Raw genomic sequence first — 14,175 nt, forward strand, 5'->3', positions numbered from 1 at the left:
TGGAAGAGTTCCAAGCAAGAGACAGTGGCTGATTCAACTTGCGAATCAGAGTATATAGCAGCTAGCGAGGCAGCAAAGGAGGCGATATGGCTGAAGAACTTCATTGGAGACCTTGGAGTTGTACCAGCTATTAAAGAGCCAATGGAAATTTTCTGTGATAGTGAAAGTGCAGTTGCCTTAGCCAAGGAACCAAGGGATCACGGGAGATCCAGACACATCGACAGAAAATACCATTTCATCAGACATCGAATAGAAGATGGACTCCTCGTGGCAAAGAGGGTATCATCGGATGAGAATCCAGCAGATCCCCTCACGAAAGGACTGACTCGGGTTAAGCATCTCCAACATGCTCGGAGCATAGGGCTGGAGGATGATATTAGATTTAGCAGTTAGATAACCTTGAAATTTGTAAAGTGTAATTGACATTAGATGATGAATAAAAGGTGTTTTATTTATGAGTAAAGTGTTGCTATCTCTTGTCGATCGTTTACTATATTTCTTTTGCATGTTTTGACTTCCAGAATAATTATGTTTGGTATATCATATTATTCGAACCTCCACAGTCGGTCATATGTCGGAAGTAGGTATGAATCAAGACTGTCATGATTGGTTGCAGAGGTCTAAGTTGTTGGACATGGCTACAACACTCATGAGTGCTCATAAGTTCTGAGCATTGGACTCAACCCACGCTCACTGGAATCACTTCATGGAATTTATCTCGAGTGATCGTGAGACGGTAATATCATATAAGTCTTCAAACCTAGATATATGATTTGTTACTTATGAGTTGGTTACGCATTGATTGTACGAAAACGCATTGGTAACTCGATGTTATAAAACGTGCTCTTGTGTATAATTCAATGAGTAGTAGAACAAACATATGAGTCGAAGTTTATCTGTTCCTTCTTGGATTAGAAGCTGATATCTGGGCCCTCGATGATTTTGTTTTGACCTATGTACCGGGCCCGGTCAGAACTAAGTTGATGTGTTCAATTGAGTTCTATGTCAAACAAATCGGAAATCGGGAAACAAACTGCTGGATACAAAGTAAGACACTGTTCCATGTATTTGTCCGACTGATATCTAGAACAGAGGATTATATGATCACTTATCTGAAATGGCGTATCATCATCTTCTCAGTTCCGAGAAACCTTGAAAAGAGCTACGATTGCTGATCGGTTCCTGAAGTCATACTTGCAGTTATAGTTATTAGACTTATCCAAGTGGGAGACTGTTGGATAAGGTGTCTAAGTCCATAACTATTTCTGGTATGTACTTGACCCGACCTGGCATGGTCCATTTGGGTTGCATGGCATCATGCATTTGGATAGACTAAATGAGAGAAATAACACTTGTGGTTTATTAATATATTATAAGTTCTAATATATTAATAGTATTATTTAATTAGTATTGATCAAGAATTATTCTAGGATTAATTAAGTGATCAAAAGATGACTAATTAAATATATGGGTTGATCATGTAAATCATCCATAACTTGTATAGTGGGCTACAAGGCTCCATGGATAATCAAGTTGGGTTAAACTCATTGAATGCTCCATGGAGGCTCCATGGGAGTTACAAACCCATGGGTCATGGAAATGAAGAGTCATGCCACATTAGGGTTTACATGGTGTAACCCTAGATGTGACACACTATATAAGCAACATGTTCTCCACCAAAATCGGCGACACATAAGAAACAAGAGGGCTAGAGCCGATTTTGCAAGTGTAAGATTCTCTCAAAGTTTACTCCTTTGCATTTGGTGTTGTGTGAAGCATTTGAGGCATCACACTTGGGGTGCTAGGCTCACAAGGTTTCAAGGATCATAATCAACAACAAGGTAAGTTATTCTATCTTTCATTCAAGTTAAAAAATGTTCCCCATGTATGCTAGATAGGAATATAACCTTGGAATTCAACTTTGCATGATTATTAGACAAACATAGATCCAAGGTTATTAGGGTTGCATGTACACTTAGGAAGTGTTAGAATGCTCAAAACCCATCAGAGACCTCCCTTTGACAACTTCAATCCTTTACCTGTTCCAAGAGTCTTCTCCTACCGCTACCAATCAAGAAAACCAAGCTTCTCCTTTTTCTGTTTTCTTTTACATGCAAACAAGCGAAACCAAAAAAACCACCTGTTCTGATTTCTTCAGACTTGTCTTCTCGGCTTCTGGTTAGACTCATCATACTGAACTACATTAGTCATCTATTACACCGGGACCATTCTTCCCTTTGTTTTATTGATAGCCACCTGCTATCATCACCGTTCCATCACTACCATAGCACCCGTCGACCATCTTCTCTGGGAAACCATAGTAAACCGCAACCACATGCTGCATCATCTTCTGCATTGCTGAACACCAACAACCCACTTGAAACCGACATATGTTTCCTAACACAACAGCTCCTGATAACCACCTGGTAACCTCCTGTGATCAACCCACTACCGACAATCTATCACTCTCTTCACCGAAAGACACTATGCATAGCCGCTACCTGCTGAACCTTCTCTTTGAAGATCACCAACTTCGAACCACAACCGAAGCAACTTCATTTTTGACAAGATCCACCTGTTCAACCATCCCTGTTGAAACTGTCCAGAATCTACTGCTGGTTGCTCTGATACCAATTGTTGGTACAAGTCCTTGAAAACACACACACAACACACACTACTCACAAAAGTAAACTTGCAAAATGGAAACTGATTACAAAACATGGAATATTTGAAAGTCTACATCTTCCTATATATTCTAAACAAAACAAAGTACATCTACTTATACTAGAAATACTATCTAGCTATCCCACGTATCCATGCTAAAGTGTAACCACTATCCCTTTTATTTTCCTCAAAACTCGGTCAAAGATAAATACCAGATCTTTTGTTGCACGTTTGGATTACAACAAACCGATTAATCCAACACAAACCTCCGACATATCTCATTTCAAAATTATCAAAACCTTCATCCAGACAGAGCACCCGGAGATTGGGAAGTGTAGAAAAGTCTCTTGCCTTAACAAGGCATGCCCTTTGTTTTTTTTTCAACTATGAAGTCTCCAGAATTAAGGTCAATGATCTCCTCCATGTTTTTACTGGTTCTAATATCATTGGCTGAGCCACTGACCACATTCGCATAGGACTTAACACTCACATCTCGATGAACCGCTGTGGAGTTAACAACGGTTTGGGGTGTACGGACATTGTTTTCCAAGGAATGGGGTAAGGAGGCAAACATTTTATATGAACCAAACCAAACATCATGAAGTTGTTTAATCAGAGAGTCACAATTGGTAACACCTGAAAACCTAATGAATCCAAATCGTTTCCCCAATTTTGATAGTTTTTAGCAATAAACACATCGACTATCTTACCCAAACGATTACAAGCTCGACCACATACCCTCTTAATGTCTCCGACTTGAACAGAATCCAAAAAATTGGTGATAAAGAGAGAGGTTATATCTGACCTTATGTGACTGTTTATTGAATCATGGCTGATATGCGGAACCCTACGATTTCCATGCACGTTCCTATTCCTGTGACTGACTGTCGTCCATGTATTATCTCCCATCGTATTGAAGAAGTGATTTCACCGGCTTTTGATCCCACCGGTGAATAGTTGAGGATCTTTTGCTCTAGTTTCTTGCTAGAGCCTCATTTTTTATTTTTGTTTCAACGGTTCTAAAAAACATAATTTACTAAATTTTTAAAGTTTATTAAAACCAGATTTATATTAATAAATATTACATTTCACGTTTATAAATTAAAAAAAGTACCCACTTAAAATTTATAAATACATACTCATTATAAAGAAATTAAGAAAACCTTCCTATGTCTTTAGATAGTAATAATTAATTACGGATGAAATTTTATAAACATTCTAAGAAATTAAGAATACGTGCTTGGTGTTCTTTCATCCCATTACGAATGTTGTATACAAACTTCACGTTTGTGATATTTCTCTCATGGCTTAGGAGGTGAAAGAAAAAAGGATAAAGGCAACTATAAATGGGAGAATTACAAATGCTCACCACCACTCCACTTACCCTTTGCCCAAAAGGATCATTCGATTGAAAACATCAACTACAAATACACACGATTAATAATAAAGACTTGATTACTCTTAATAATAGACCCTTTCATCTCTTTATAATGGGGGTGAATGTTTCCATTTACAACCGTTCATAATCAATCAATCAAAATACTTGGCATAATATATAACATCTCTATCCATTGATCTTGTTCTAAGTTTCTTTATTATTTGTAGAATGATACGTTCACTTTATAAGGCAGTTCAGCTTTGTTTCTATGTTTCTCTTTGTTTATTTTGCAGTAATGCAATGGTAAACAGACCAAAACATGACTCGGTAGAAGCAGTCTGGGCATTCGGAGATTCCTTCTTTGATAGCGGGAACAATAACTTTCTAAATACATTGATCAAAGCTGACTTCCCCCCATATGGAAAGGATTTTATGGGAGGAGTATCATCAGGAAGATTCACCAATGATAGAACTATTAGCGACTACATAGGTAATATAGAACGAAAGAGATCAACCTCAAGAATCTTGAGGGATCAGATTATTAATTATCATATATCTACACAAGTACGTTCAAATCATTTCCATGCATTACTAAAATTTGCTATCTTTTGATACTAAATTTATAGTTAAGAAACTAGGAGTGAAGAACTACCTTCCAGCATATTTAGACCCTTACATACGAGAAAAAGATCTTCCTACTGGTGTATGTTTTGCTTCTGCTGGCTCTGGGTATGATGGCGTAACCTCCCAAATACAAGTATGCATGCGTATATATAATTCCTCATGTCTGCCTTTTTTAATTTATTAACTGTCGAACTAAATAACATTCATGTATGTTTGTGTGTATTTTGTTCATTTTTTATGGGCATATGACATTTAGAATGTCATGCCATTATCGATTCAACTGGAGATGTTCAAAGAATACATTTGGAAGCTTAATAGAATTGTTGGAGAAGAAGCAGCAAACCATATAATCAAGAACGGTGTGTATTTGGTATCATCAAGCTCCAATGATTGGAGTATAAGTTATGGCCTTGTTCCAGTTAGAAGATCGCAGTCCAATGCGACTGAATATGCTAATTTGTTGGCAAACAATGCTAGAATGTTTTTTGAGGTAATCCCATGCATATATTTATCTTAGTTTAGTTGTAGAACATGCTCAAATATCATTACTAGCTTTTCCTTTAATTTATGGTTTAAAATTTTGCATCAACTAATTAGCATGCTAGAAAATATATTGAAAGATTTCATAGCTTTCTATAAAGAATTTGACAAAGTTGTACATACTATAATCATAGTATATTTCTCATTTCAAAAAGAGTAAATTACAGAATGATCCCTATGGTTTGGGGTAATATGTGCGCTTGGTCCCTAACTTATTTTTTTAACTCGGAAGGTCCCTATTGTTTGTTTTTGTTACGCGTTTGGTCCCTACTGTTTGTTTTTGTTACACGGTTGGTCCCTATATTACCTAAAAATTAAGACTATTATTTAAATAGGAAAAAATAGTGGGGTAGGTAAGGTAAAGTGAGAGGGTGGGGTTGAGGGTGTGTTTATTTAAATAAATCAAACAATTAAGGGCAAAATAGTCTTCTTAGGTAAGACGGGGACCAAGCGCATAACAAAAACAAACAGTAGGGACCTTCCGACTTTACCTAAACCATAGGGACTATTCGTGTAATTTACTCTTTCAAAAAACATATGATTGTCCGTAATGCATAGTTTAATGGAATGATTAAATGAGGTAGAATATTTAGTTTACATTAAACGGATTAAACTCAACCATAATAGGATGACATATTGGTGTTCGATGAATATAAATAAATACACAAATTTTATTGTTAAATGAATAACAAGCAAATGATTTTATTCATTAAATATGTATCACTGAACTTTTGTAGAGTTTAGTGAAGTGTAGAAAAAAAACCGGTAAAGTTTATGGAAAATGAAATGATGGAAATCTATTCAACTATGTAGAGTTCAATTAATTGTAAACCGACTTTACCTATAGAAATACTAACTCTGTTATTATATCTTTTAATTTACATGTGAATGTTTCCAAAAATCTGTTTAAGGAATTATACAAACTGGGAGCAAGGAAGTTAGTTGTCTTCGGTACACCCTATATTGGTTGTTTTCCACTAATGAGAACTGTATTTGGAGGAGTACGTAGAAATTGTGTCAACATGTTCAATGAAGATGCAGAAACCTTCAACAAAATGCTAAAAAGTCAGCTCGAATATCTTCGAAGCAGTCTACCACATTCCACGATTTGCTATGTTGATTACTTCAATCTCTCACGAGAAATCATTCAAAACCATCTCCAATATGGTATTATGCACTAGATTCCACCTTATAGTACAATACCGAAATAATTGGTTATGATACTTCTAAAATTTATATTTCTCAAAATTTTATTGGAATTTGTCTCTAAGGAAGAGGTAACTAATTAACCAACAACAATGTGTGAGTTTATATTCCTCTACAAGGTTGACATTTATTCTCAATAGCTAAAAACTAAACGTTCTCGAAAGCTATTTGAAGTAACTTTTAGATTAAAAACTTTTTTTGTTTAAAATAATAGCAGGTTTTTTCTTAAAAGCTAAAAGCCATCGAGTTTCCCCATAATCATAATCTTCGTATATTGTTTTGGTTTTAAATTCATGACACAAATTTAGGGAAGATGATGCCTATTAACATTTTTCATCTGTTTCTTTTTCTTTTTCTTTTCTTAGGCTTGGAAGATGTAGACAATGCTTGTTGTGGAACAGGGTTGTATGAGACATCCTTTCTTTGTAACAGACTCAGCCCAGTATGTCCCAATGACTCAAAATTCTTATTCTGGGATAGTCTCCATTTAACAGACAAAGGATACAACATCGTTGTAGATCATGCTCTCCCACAATTGATGCAATGTTTGCACTAAAATCATGAACCCTATCGTGAATGTTAGTTTCAGTGGACTAAAGGAAAGAGAAAATGTCTCCTATATAAAGAGAACATGAGAGTGTTTTTTTAATATTGTGTTGCGTATACCAATCCTTTATTCTTAAAAAGCATAACTATTCAACTTTCTAAGTAATAAACGTGAACTATTTCACCTTGTAAAAGGAATAAACCATATCTATTCAGTAGTTCAACTTTTGCAACATGAAGCAATTTTATTATAAAACCACCAATTACTATTAAAAAATCCAATCAACTTGAAGTGTTGTCTGAAGAGACGATGTAAAGGGTATTTTTTTAATAGTTACATTGTAACACACTTAAAATATTGATAAACTAAGAGGTGTATTAATCAACATGATTATAAGTAGTCATGTTATATTGGGCTACTCGAGAATCAAATATGCATTAAAGTATTGTACCTTATGCATCAAAGTGACTCAAGGTAATGTACGATTATGATCAAAAGATGTTGTGAAATACCTTGATTGCGAATACAAGGCTCTCAATAACTTGTGGAGTCGAAACATAATTATGAAGAGTAAATTAACAAACGTACACTGTTTCTAACAACTTTCGGTTTGATAAAATTCAACTTGGATGTAAAAAGTACCAGAAACATATAATTGTTTTATACAAAATGAAAACGAAAATGTTTTTTGTATAAAAGCACCTAAACCAAACCTAAGAAGCCGCTTTCTTCGACTTATACATCTTGGCACAAAAGATATAAACCACCATATTGAAAAAACTAAGCCCCGCCAAAAGCCAAAAAAACCGATCCAAATGCCCCTCATTCAAGTTATCAGGTATCCAACCCGCCCGCCCGTTTCGCGTAGTCAAAACCGTGACCACGGTCAAAATAAATGAACTCAAATAATTCCCCAACGAAGTGGTCAACAAAGAAAGCGCGCTACACAAACTCCTCATCGCATCCGGCGACTGATCATAAAAAAACTCAAGCTGCCCGATAAACGTGAAAACCTCCGCCGCCCCTAGGAGGAAATACTGCGGGATTTGCCAAAGGATATTCATTGGGACAGGGGTATTTTCGTCAATTAATCCGAGGGACGCCGCGATATCGAGGCGCTTTATTTCAACTAAAGCGGCGGCGGACATGCAGAGAATGGAAAGGAAGAGGCCGATCCCCATCCGTTGAAGCTCGGTGAAGCCGCGGCCCTGCCCGGTGATTTTTCGGGCAGCGGGCACGAGGATGCGGTCGTAGACGGGCACCCAGAAGATGACGCTTATGACATCGAAAGTGGAGAGAGAAGCTGCGGGGATTGTGAAGGAGAAGACTTTGGTGTCCATCATCATGCCTTGTTCGACGAACATGGTTGACATTTGGGCGTATACCGCTGAGAATACGATTCCGGTTGCCCAAATTGGAAACATTCGGATTAGGATTTTGAGTTCTTCGACTTGTGTTACGGTGCATAGTCTCCATGGGTTTGAGTAGTTTCCGGTTGTGGTTTCGTGTGGTGTGAGTATTGCGGCTTTATCAAGGAACCTTACGAAAAAATTTAAAATAAGAACTCGTGAAAAAAGTATACAAAGGATGAAAGACGTTAAAGAGTGTGTTTGGTTGTGGAAAATTTTATAGTTCTCCATGAAAATTTTGGAAACGTGTTTAGTTGATTCGGTTTTCAAAAACTTTGCAAGAAAATGAAAATTTTTCTATTTTCCAAATTGTATGTAAATAGGAAAATGATTTTTATAGTTTTACAAAGTTTTCTAAATTTCTAAAACGAAAAATGACAACTCCACCGGTTTCAACCAAACGCGTTTTCTAAAATTTTCATTAAAAACTCTAACTCTATTTTCTGAAAACGTTTTCTAGAAAAATAAAAACAATTTTCCACAACCAAACGACTCTTTTCATTTTCCAAGAAAACGTATTCAGAAAATAGAGTTGAGTTTTCGATGAAAAATTTAGAGAACACGTTTGGTTGAATCGGTGGAGTTTTCATTTTCCATTTTAGAAATTTAGAAAACTTTGGAAAACTATAAAAATCACTTTCCTAATTTACATACAATTTGGAAAATAGAAAATTTTCATTTTCTTGGAAAAGTTTTGAAAATTTAATAAACCAAATGCATTTTAAAATTTTTTATTTTCATTTGAAAATTTTCATGGAAAACTAGAAAAATTTTCACAGCCAAACTAAGTTTTCGAGTAAAAAAAAAAAGAAAAACTTACTTCAATTCATCTGTATGACCAATTTTCCTACTCCCTTTAATCGCGGACAATTTATCGGGAGTTTCATACAAAAGCGAGCTATCAATGGGAACGGGCAAACTCCATTTCCTAAACGAAGCAACCAAAACTTGACCCATTCGTGTAATCGGACTCCCACCCGGTTTTTGAAATCGATAAAGTGGGGTCCCCAAAAAGAAACTTACAATAGCAACACCCATGAACAAAGCCGGAATCCCAAACCCTAGGCCCCACCCTTTATTGTCTTGAATCCAAACTATCAAAGAGCTTGAGATTAATGCCCCGATGTTTATTGAGAAATAAAACCAATTGAAGAAAGATCCCTTTGTTACCCTTTCTTTAGGGTCCGTGTCATCGAATTGGTCTGCTCCGAATGACGAGACACAAGGTTTGATCCCTCCGGTCCCAAGGGCAATTAGGTAAAGTCCCGAGAAGAAAAATAGGTATTGACTTGGTGTGGCAGGAGGACATGTGGGGCCTACGCATTCAATGGGCTTTAAAGATGGGATTGATGCGGATAGTGTTAATGTGCACATTCCCTTGAGGAAAATAGGAAACAAAATAAAGTGTTGTTTGTGTTAGCATGTGAGAAATAGCAACTTACTTCCATTTATTTGTTTATTTATTTATCATAGCATCCTACTTTTGTTTTGTTATATAACAACATTGTACTTTTAAAACAATATACATTACAAATTTTTATCCAATTATAAAAGTGGAAATTGGTTTGTAAAATGATGGTATTATTATATATTGGATAGGTTTTTGAAGATACAATGTTGTAATAGAAGAAAAAAGTAGGATTCAATAATGAACAAACTACTAAAAGCAGGTTGCTATTTTTGCCATTAAAGCTTGTTATAATGAAGATGGAGAGGGCATTCATGTCTTTTTCACACAAAAGAGATTGAGAGCAAGTCCATGTTATACTTTATAGTTTTTGGGTGGGACAAAAAGTTGCAATTTTTGTCCTAATGAATGCCAAATGTAGTGCAACCTATTCATACAAGAAAAAAAAAAGTAGTGAATTTGGCATACATTGGATTGAAACTGGGGTTGATATCAATGGGACAAAAGACGTGAATGCCCTCCTTATCTACATCATCAAAAATAGCCCTAGAAAGACTATCCCATGTAACAAACTCAACCTTTGTTACACAGAAGAGGACACAATAAAACACATTGTACTGTGTTTGACATGCATTCGATTTGGAAAAGCAAAAATATCGATGGGACAAACTTTGAAAATTAAATTTTGGCCAACTAAAAAAGGTGGAACATGAACTCGCTCTCAATCTATTGTTTGTGCAAAAGACGCGAATGCCCTCCTCATCCTCATTATAAAAAAAATACCCCTAGAAAACCTTTCCAAGCTTGATAGGGATATTTGTCATGATAAAGATAAGAAGGGCATTGATGTCTTTTGCACAAACAAGAGATTGAGAGCAAACCCATGTCTCATCATTTTGTGTGAGACAAAAAGTTACAATTTTTGTGTCATTGTCCAAATCAATGCATGCCAAACACACACAACGTGTATTGAAAGTGAAAAGTTTAAAAAGAGGATGTGATTACAATGAAGTAAATAGTTGAAAAGACAGCAATAGTCCAATATCTCCCCCAATAAGCATCTGCCAACACAGCACCAATGAGGGGAGTAAGATAGCATGTGCCTTGCCACGTGGTAACATTTCTAGCAGCTTCAGCATTTCCTTCATGCAACTTTTTAGTGAGGTAGCTCACAAGATTTGTAGATATTCCATAATACGCAAGCCTCTCACAACACTCATTGCCTGAGTCAACTCAAATTTGTATTATTAATATTTCATAATGCATGAAAATAAAAAATAAAATAAAAAACACAAAATGGAATACCAAGAATAAAAGGACATGCTCTCCAATTGCCTGTATTGCTTTTTAAAACAGGCCTTCCTTTTACATCAACTGAACCATCTCCTGTGTATAAGCTGTCCTCATTCTAAAAAAACAAAAAATATAGAGGTCAAGATTTAAATGATGTTTAAGAATATATTTGAGAAGATAAATTGGGGAAATCTTGTAAGAAAGTAGGACTTAAATGGAAATGTCTTAAGATGGAATCTTTCCAAATTCAGAAAATTGAAGTTAACATAAGAATTGGGAGCTCTCTTTAGACATGACTTGATCCCAGAAAATTGAAGTTAATATTTCTTTTTGACTTAAGGCAGAAAGAATGACTTAATAGAAAAAGTCAAGAAAAAAGAGGCTTTTTATATGTATGTGTGTGTGTATATTAATCTTACAGGGACTTATCTTCCACACTGATCTGTTATTCATTATGTTTACTCGATGCCTAATCACCTGTACCCAAGAATAAAGGCGTTTGTTTTTGTTTTCAAATTAGATTGCAGATAGCCGATAATAAGCCTTTCTATCGAAAACTAGTCAGTTAAAGCTTATTGCAGAAATGATACTCAAGAATGTAATATTGGAAAACTTGTGATAAAATCCATGATAATCAAGATATCAAGAAACTAGTCAGATAAAGTTATGGAAACAAAACGGATCATATAAATTAGTTTAAAATTACTAGCAATCCAAAGTTCATGACTTAACAATCAAAAAATCTTTTGATAAAATCAAGCTCCAATGATGAAAACGAAGCAGCGAAAGGTAATAGCACCGAATTGCTCACACCAAACTCCAAAAACCCCAATACAAATTTACCTCGAAAAACTTAAAGATGTTTGATTGTTCTGAGTAAAAATATGAACAGAGTAAATTGATCAATAAAAGATACAATGAGTATTACCTCTACAAGTCTGCCTTCTAAGAGCAATCTTTCGTCTTCATGGCGCCCCATCAAGCCACAAATCTAATCGCCGGAGGAACTTGGCCCCCAAATCAAGAAAACTGGAGTTGGTTGAGGATCAAAAGTAGAAAATGCTCAAACATAAAGAAAGCGGTAGTGGGTAAGGGTATTGACGCACGCAACCTAGGTTTCCGCACTCAATGGATATGATAAGATCACGATTCAGAAACGCAAATAATTTAAACGGGTTAGTTTTATAAGATCAGTGTTAGTTTTAAATCTCCGATTAATCGCTATTTAAGGTTTTTCACGGATTTGAATCTAAAATCCAAAAAATATTTGTTGTTTGATTTGAAAAGAAGATAGAATCTAGAAATCCTTCGGTTAGAAACAATATTATGTTAAGATATTATTTTATAAACCCTCTTAATATTAAAAAGATAAAAATGCAAATTTAGCTAAAAATATTAATTATTTTGTGGAAAAATAGCAAAAAAAAAAAACCTAATTTACATTTTTAGCCATCAAAATCGCAGATGGGGTTGCTATGTTCATAGATGGACTATTCCATCTACGAACGTACAAGTCGTTAAAGCACAGCTTGTAATCGATCCAACGGTGCATTTGGTAAATTGGAATAGGAGAATATTATAACATATGTAATCGATCATATACCCGAACATAGCCTAGCCAACTATAAAAACATAATTTATTTTTTGTTCATTTTTCACTCTTTTTTGTTGGAAAACTCTTTTTGCGAAACGATTTTCTTAACCCATCTGCGATTATGGATGATTTCATAAACAATCCTGATAATATAGTAAGATCTTTATTTATTTTGTGTTTTAATTATCATTTATAAACATTATGCCTTGTTTATGTACTATTTATTCCGAAAATTTGTTAAAAAACGAAACTTTATTGTGTTTTATTAGTCTATTTTCTTAGATCTATGTGTTATATTTGATAGTTAGTAGATTTTATTAGTAGCCTTGAAGTTTTGATGATATTTGATAAGTAGATGTATGATTGTACAAGTGCGTAATGCGTAAATTGTGCATTTTGTGGTTGTATATTTTTGTTAATATGTTTAATAATATGAAATTCTGATATAATAATTATTATTGCTGTTTTATGTTGTACCTTTACATTTTGATGTTGAACATATAATTTATCAAAAAAATGTTTTTATTTAATTGGTATTGTTATAAAAATGCTTATAAATAGAAATATCTTTTATATATAATTGGATTAGTTATCCTGCTTATAAATAGATATTTGGTTTATTTTGCGATTTAAATTGCCAAAATTTTGCCGGATCTTTTTAAATATAATAGTTTTTAAGTTGTTGAGTTTTTGTTACAATAATATGTTTTGTAACATGTTGTATTACAACATGATTATAGAAATATAAATGTTAAAGTTGTTGTTAACCTAAAAGAATCGGGATGTAACATATGACAAATATTTGAAGTATTGCATGGTGTGCGACGGGAAATTTTTAGAAACACTGTTTTTGGTTACTTGTTGGACTTCGCTCAATTACAATGGGACGGATTGCTGTTTCATAAGATGTTTCTTCATCGGTTACGCCCAGACGCAGTAGTATCCCCAGATGGCATAAAGCGATTATATTTTAAATTGGGGGATACTAAAATGGTTTATGTCCTGAAAAAGTTTTGTTTGATAACCGGGTTTAATTTTGGAGTTTATCCAAAAATGATTGGAAAAAAAAGTTTCAGAAAAAAAATTTAGTAGTAAAAAAAGATGTTTATTGCGGGAACGTCTCTTTCCGAACCACACAAATAGTTCGGTGAAAATCTATGATTTGAAAGGTTATATTTTAAATCAGCCATTCTTAGCAGCTACCGACGATGATGTAGTTAGAGCATGTCTGATATACGTTTTGTGTGAAGGCTTTTTGCGAAAAGAAGCAAATGATCGTGTGCCACAATACTGGTTTTTTTGGCTGAGAACTTGGATGGGCGGAATATGTATTATTTGTTGACTTTGAAAGTTTTATATTTTTTATGATAAACTTTATTATAATTAAAAATATTTTATTGTAGTTTTACTTGGGGTAGCTATTTGGGGGACTTCACCTCCGATTGACCTTGACGATACATGGAACAAAATCAATAAATATTTATCACTACTTGAGCCTCGTCAACCTTTCAA

At 34.7% G+C, this 14,175-nt stretch overlaps 2 protein-coding genes across 2 annotated transcripts; one reads left to right on the plus strand and one right to left on the minus strand.

Moving 5' to 3' along the window:
• The first annotated feature begins 4,342 nt into the window (after positions 1-4,342).
• Positions 4,343-6,968, plus strand: LOC145111674 (GDSL esterase/lipase At5g42170-like). Its single transcript, XM_079047931.1, has 6 exons — positions 4,343-4,532; positions 4,669-4,799; positions 4,923-5,156; positions 6,118-6,373; positions 6,627-6,629; positions 6,778-6,968. Exons 1-6 carry the CDS (start codon positions 4,343-4,345, stop codon positions 6,966-6,968), a joined length of 1,005 nt encoding a protein of 334 aa, XP_078904057.1.
• A 583-nt stretch (positions 6,969-7,551) lies between these two features.
• On the minus strand, positions 7,552-12,183 carry PTR2 (peptide transporter 2). The gene is made up of 5 exons (XM_079050785.1): positions 11,998-12,183; positions 11,082-11,184; positions 10,782-10,999; positions 9,189-9,745; positions 7,552-8,498 (listed from the first exon to the last, which is right to left on the minus strand). The coding sequence occupies exons 1-5, from the start codon at positions 12,046-12,048 to the stop codon at positions 7,673-7,675; spliced, it is 1,755 nt and encodes a 584-aa protein (XP_078906911.1). The 5' UTR covers positions 12,049-12,183; the 3' UTR covers positions 7,552-7,672.
• Between the last annotated feature and the right edge of the window lie 1,992 nt (positions 12,184-14,175).

The sequence above is a fragment of the Lactuca virosa genome, chromosome 5 (assembly GCF_052849685.1).
Source record: "Lactuca virosa cultivar CGN04683 chromosome 5, Lactuca_virosa_CGN04683_v6, whole genome shotgun sequence".
In the NCBI taxonomy this organism is placed as follows: Eukaryota; Viridiplantae; Streptophyta; class Magnoliopsida; order Asterales; family Asteraceae; genus Lactuca; species Lactuca virosa.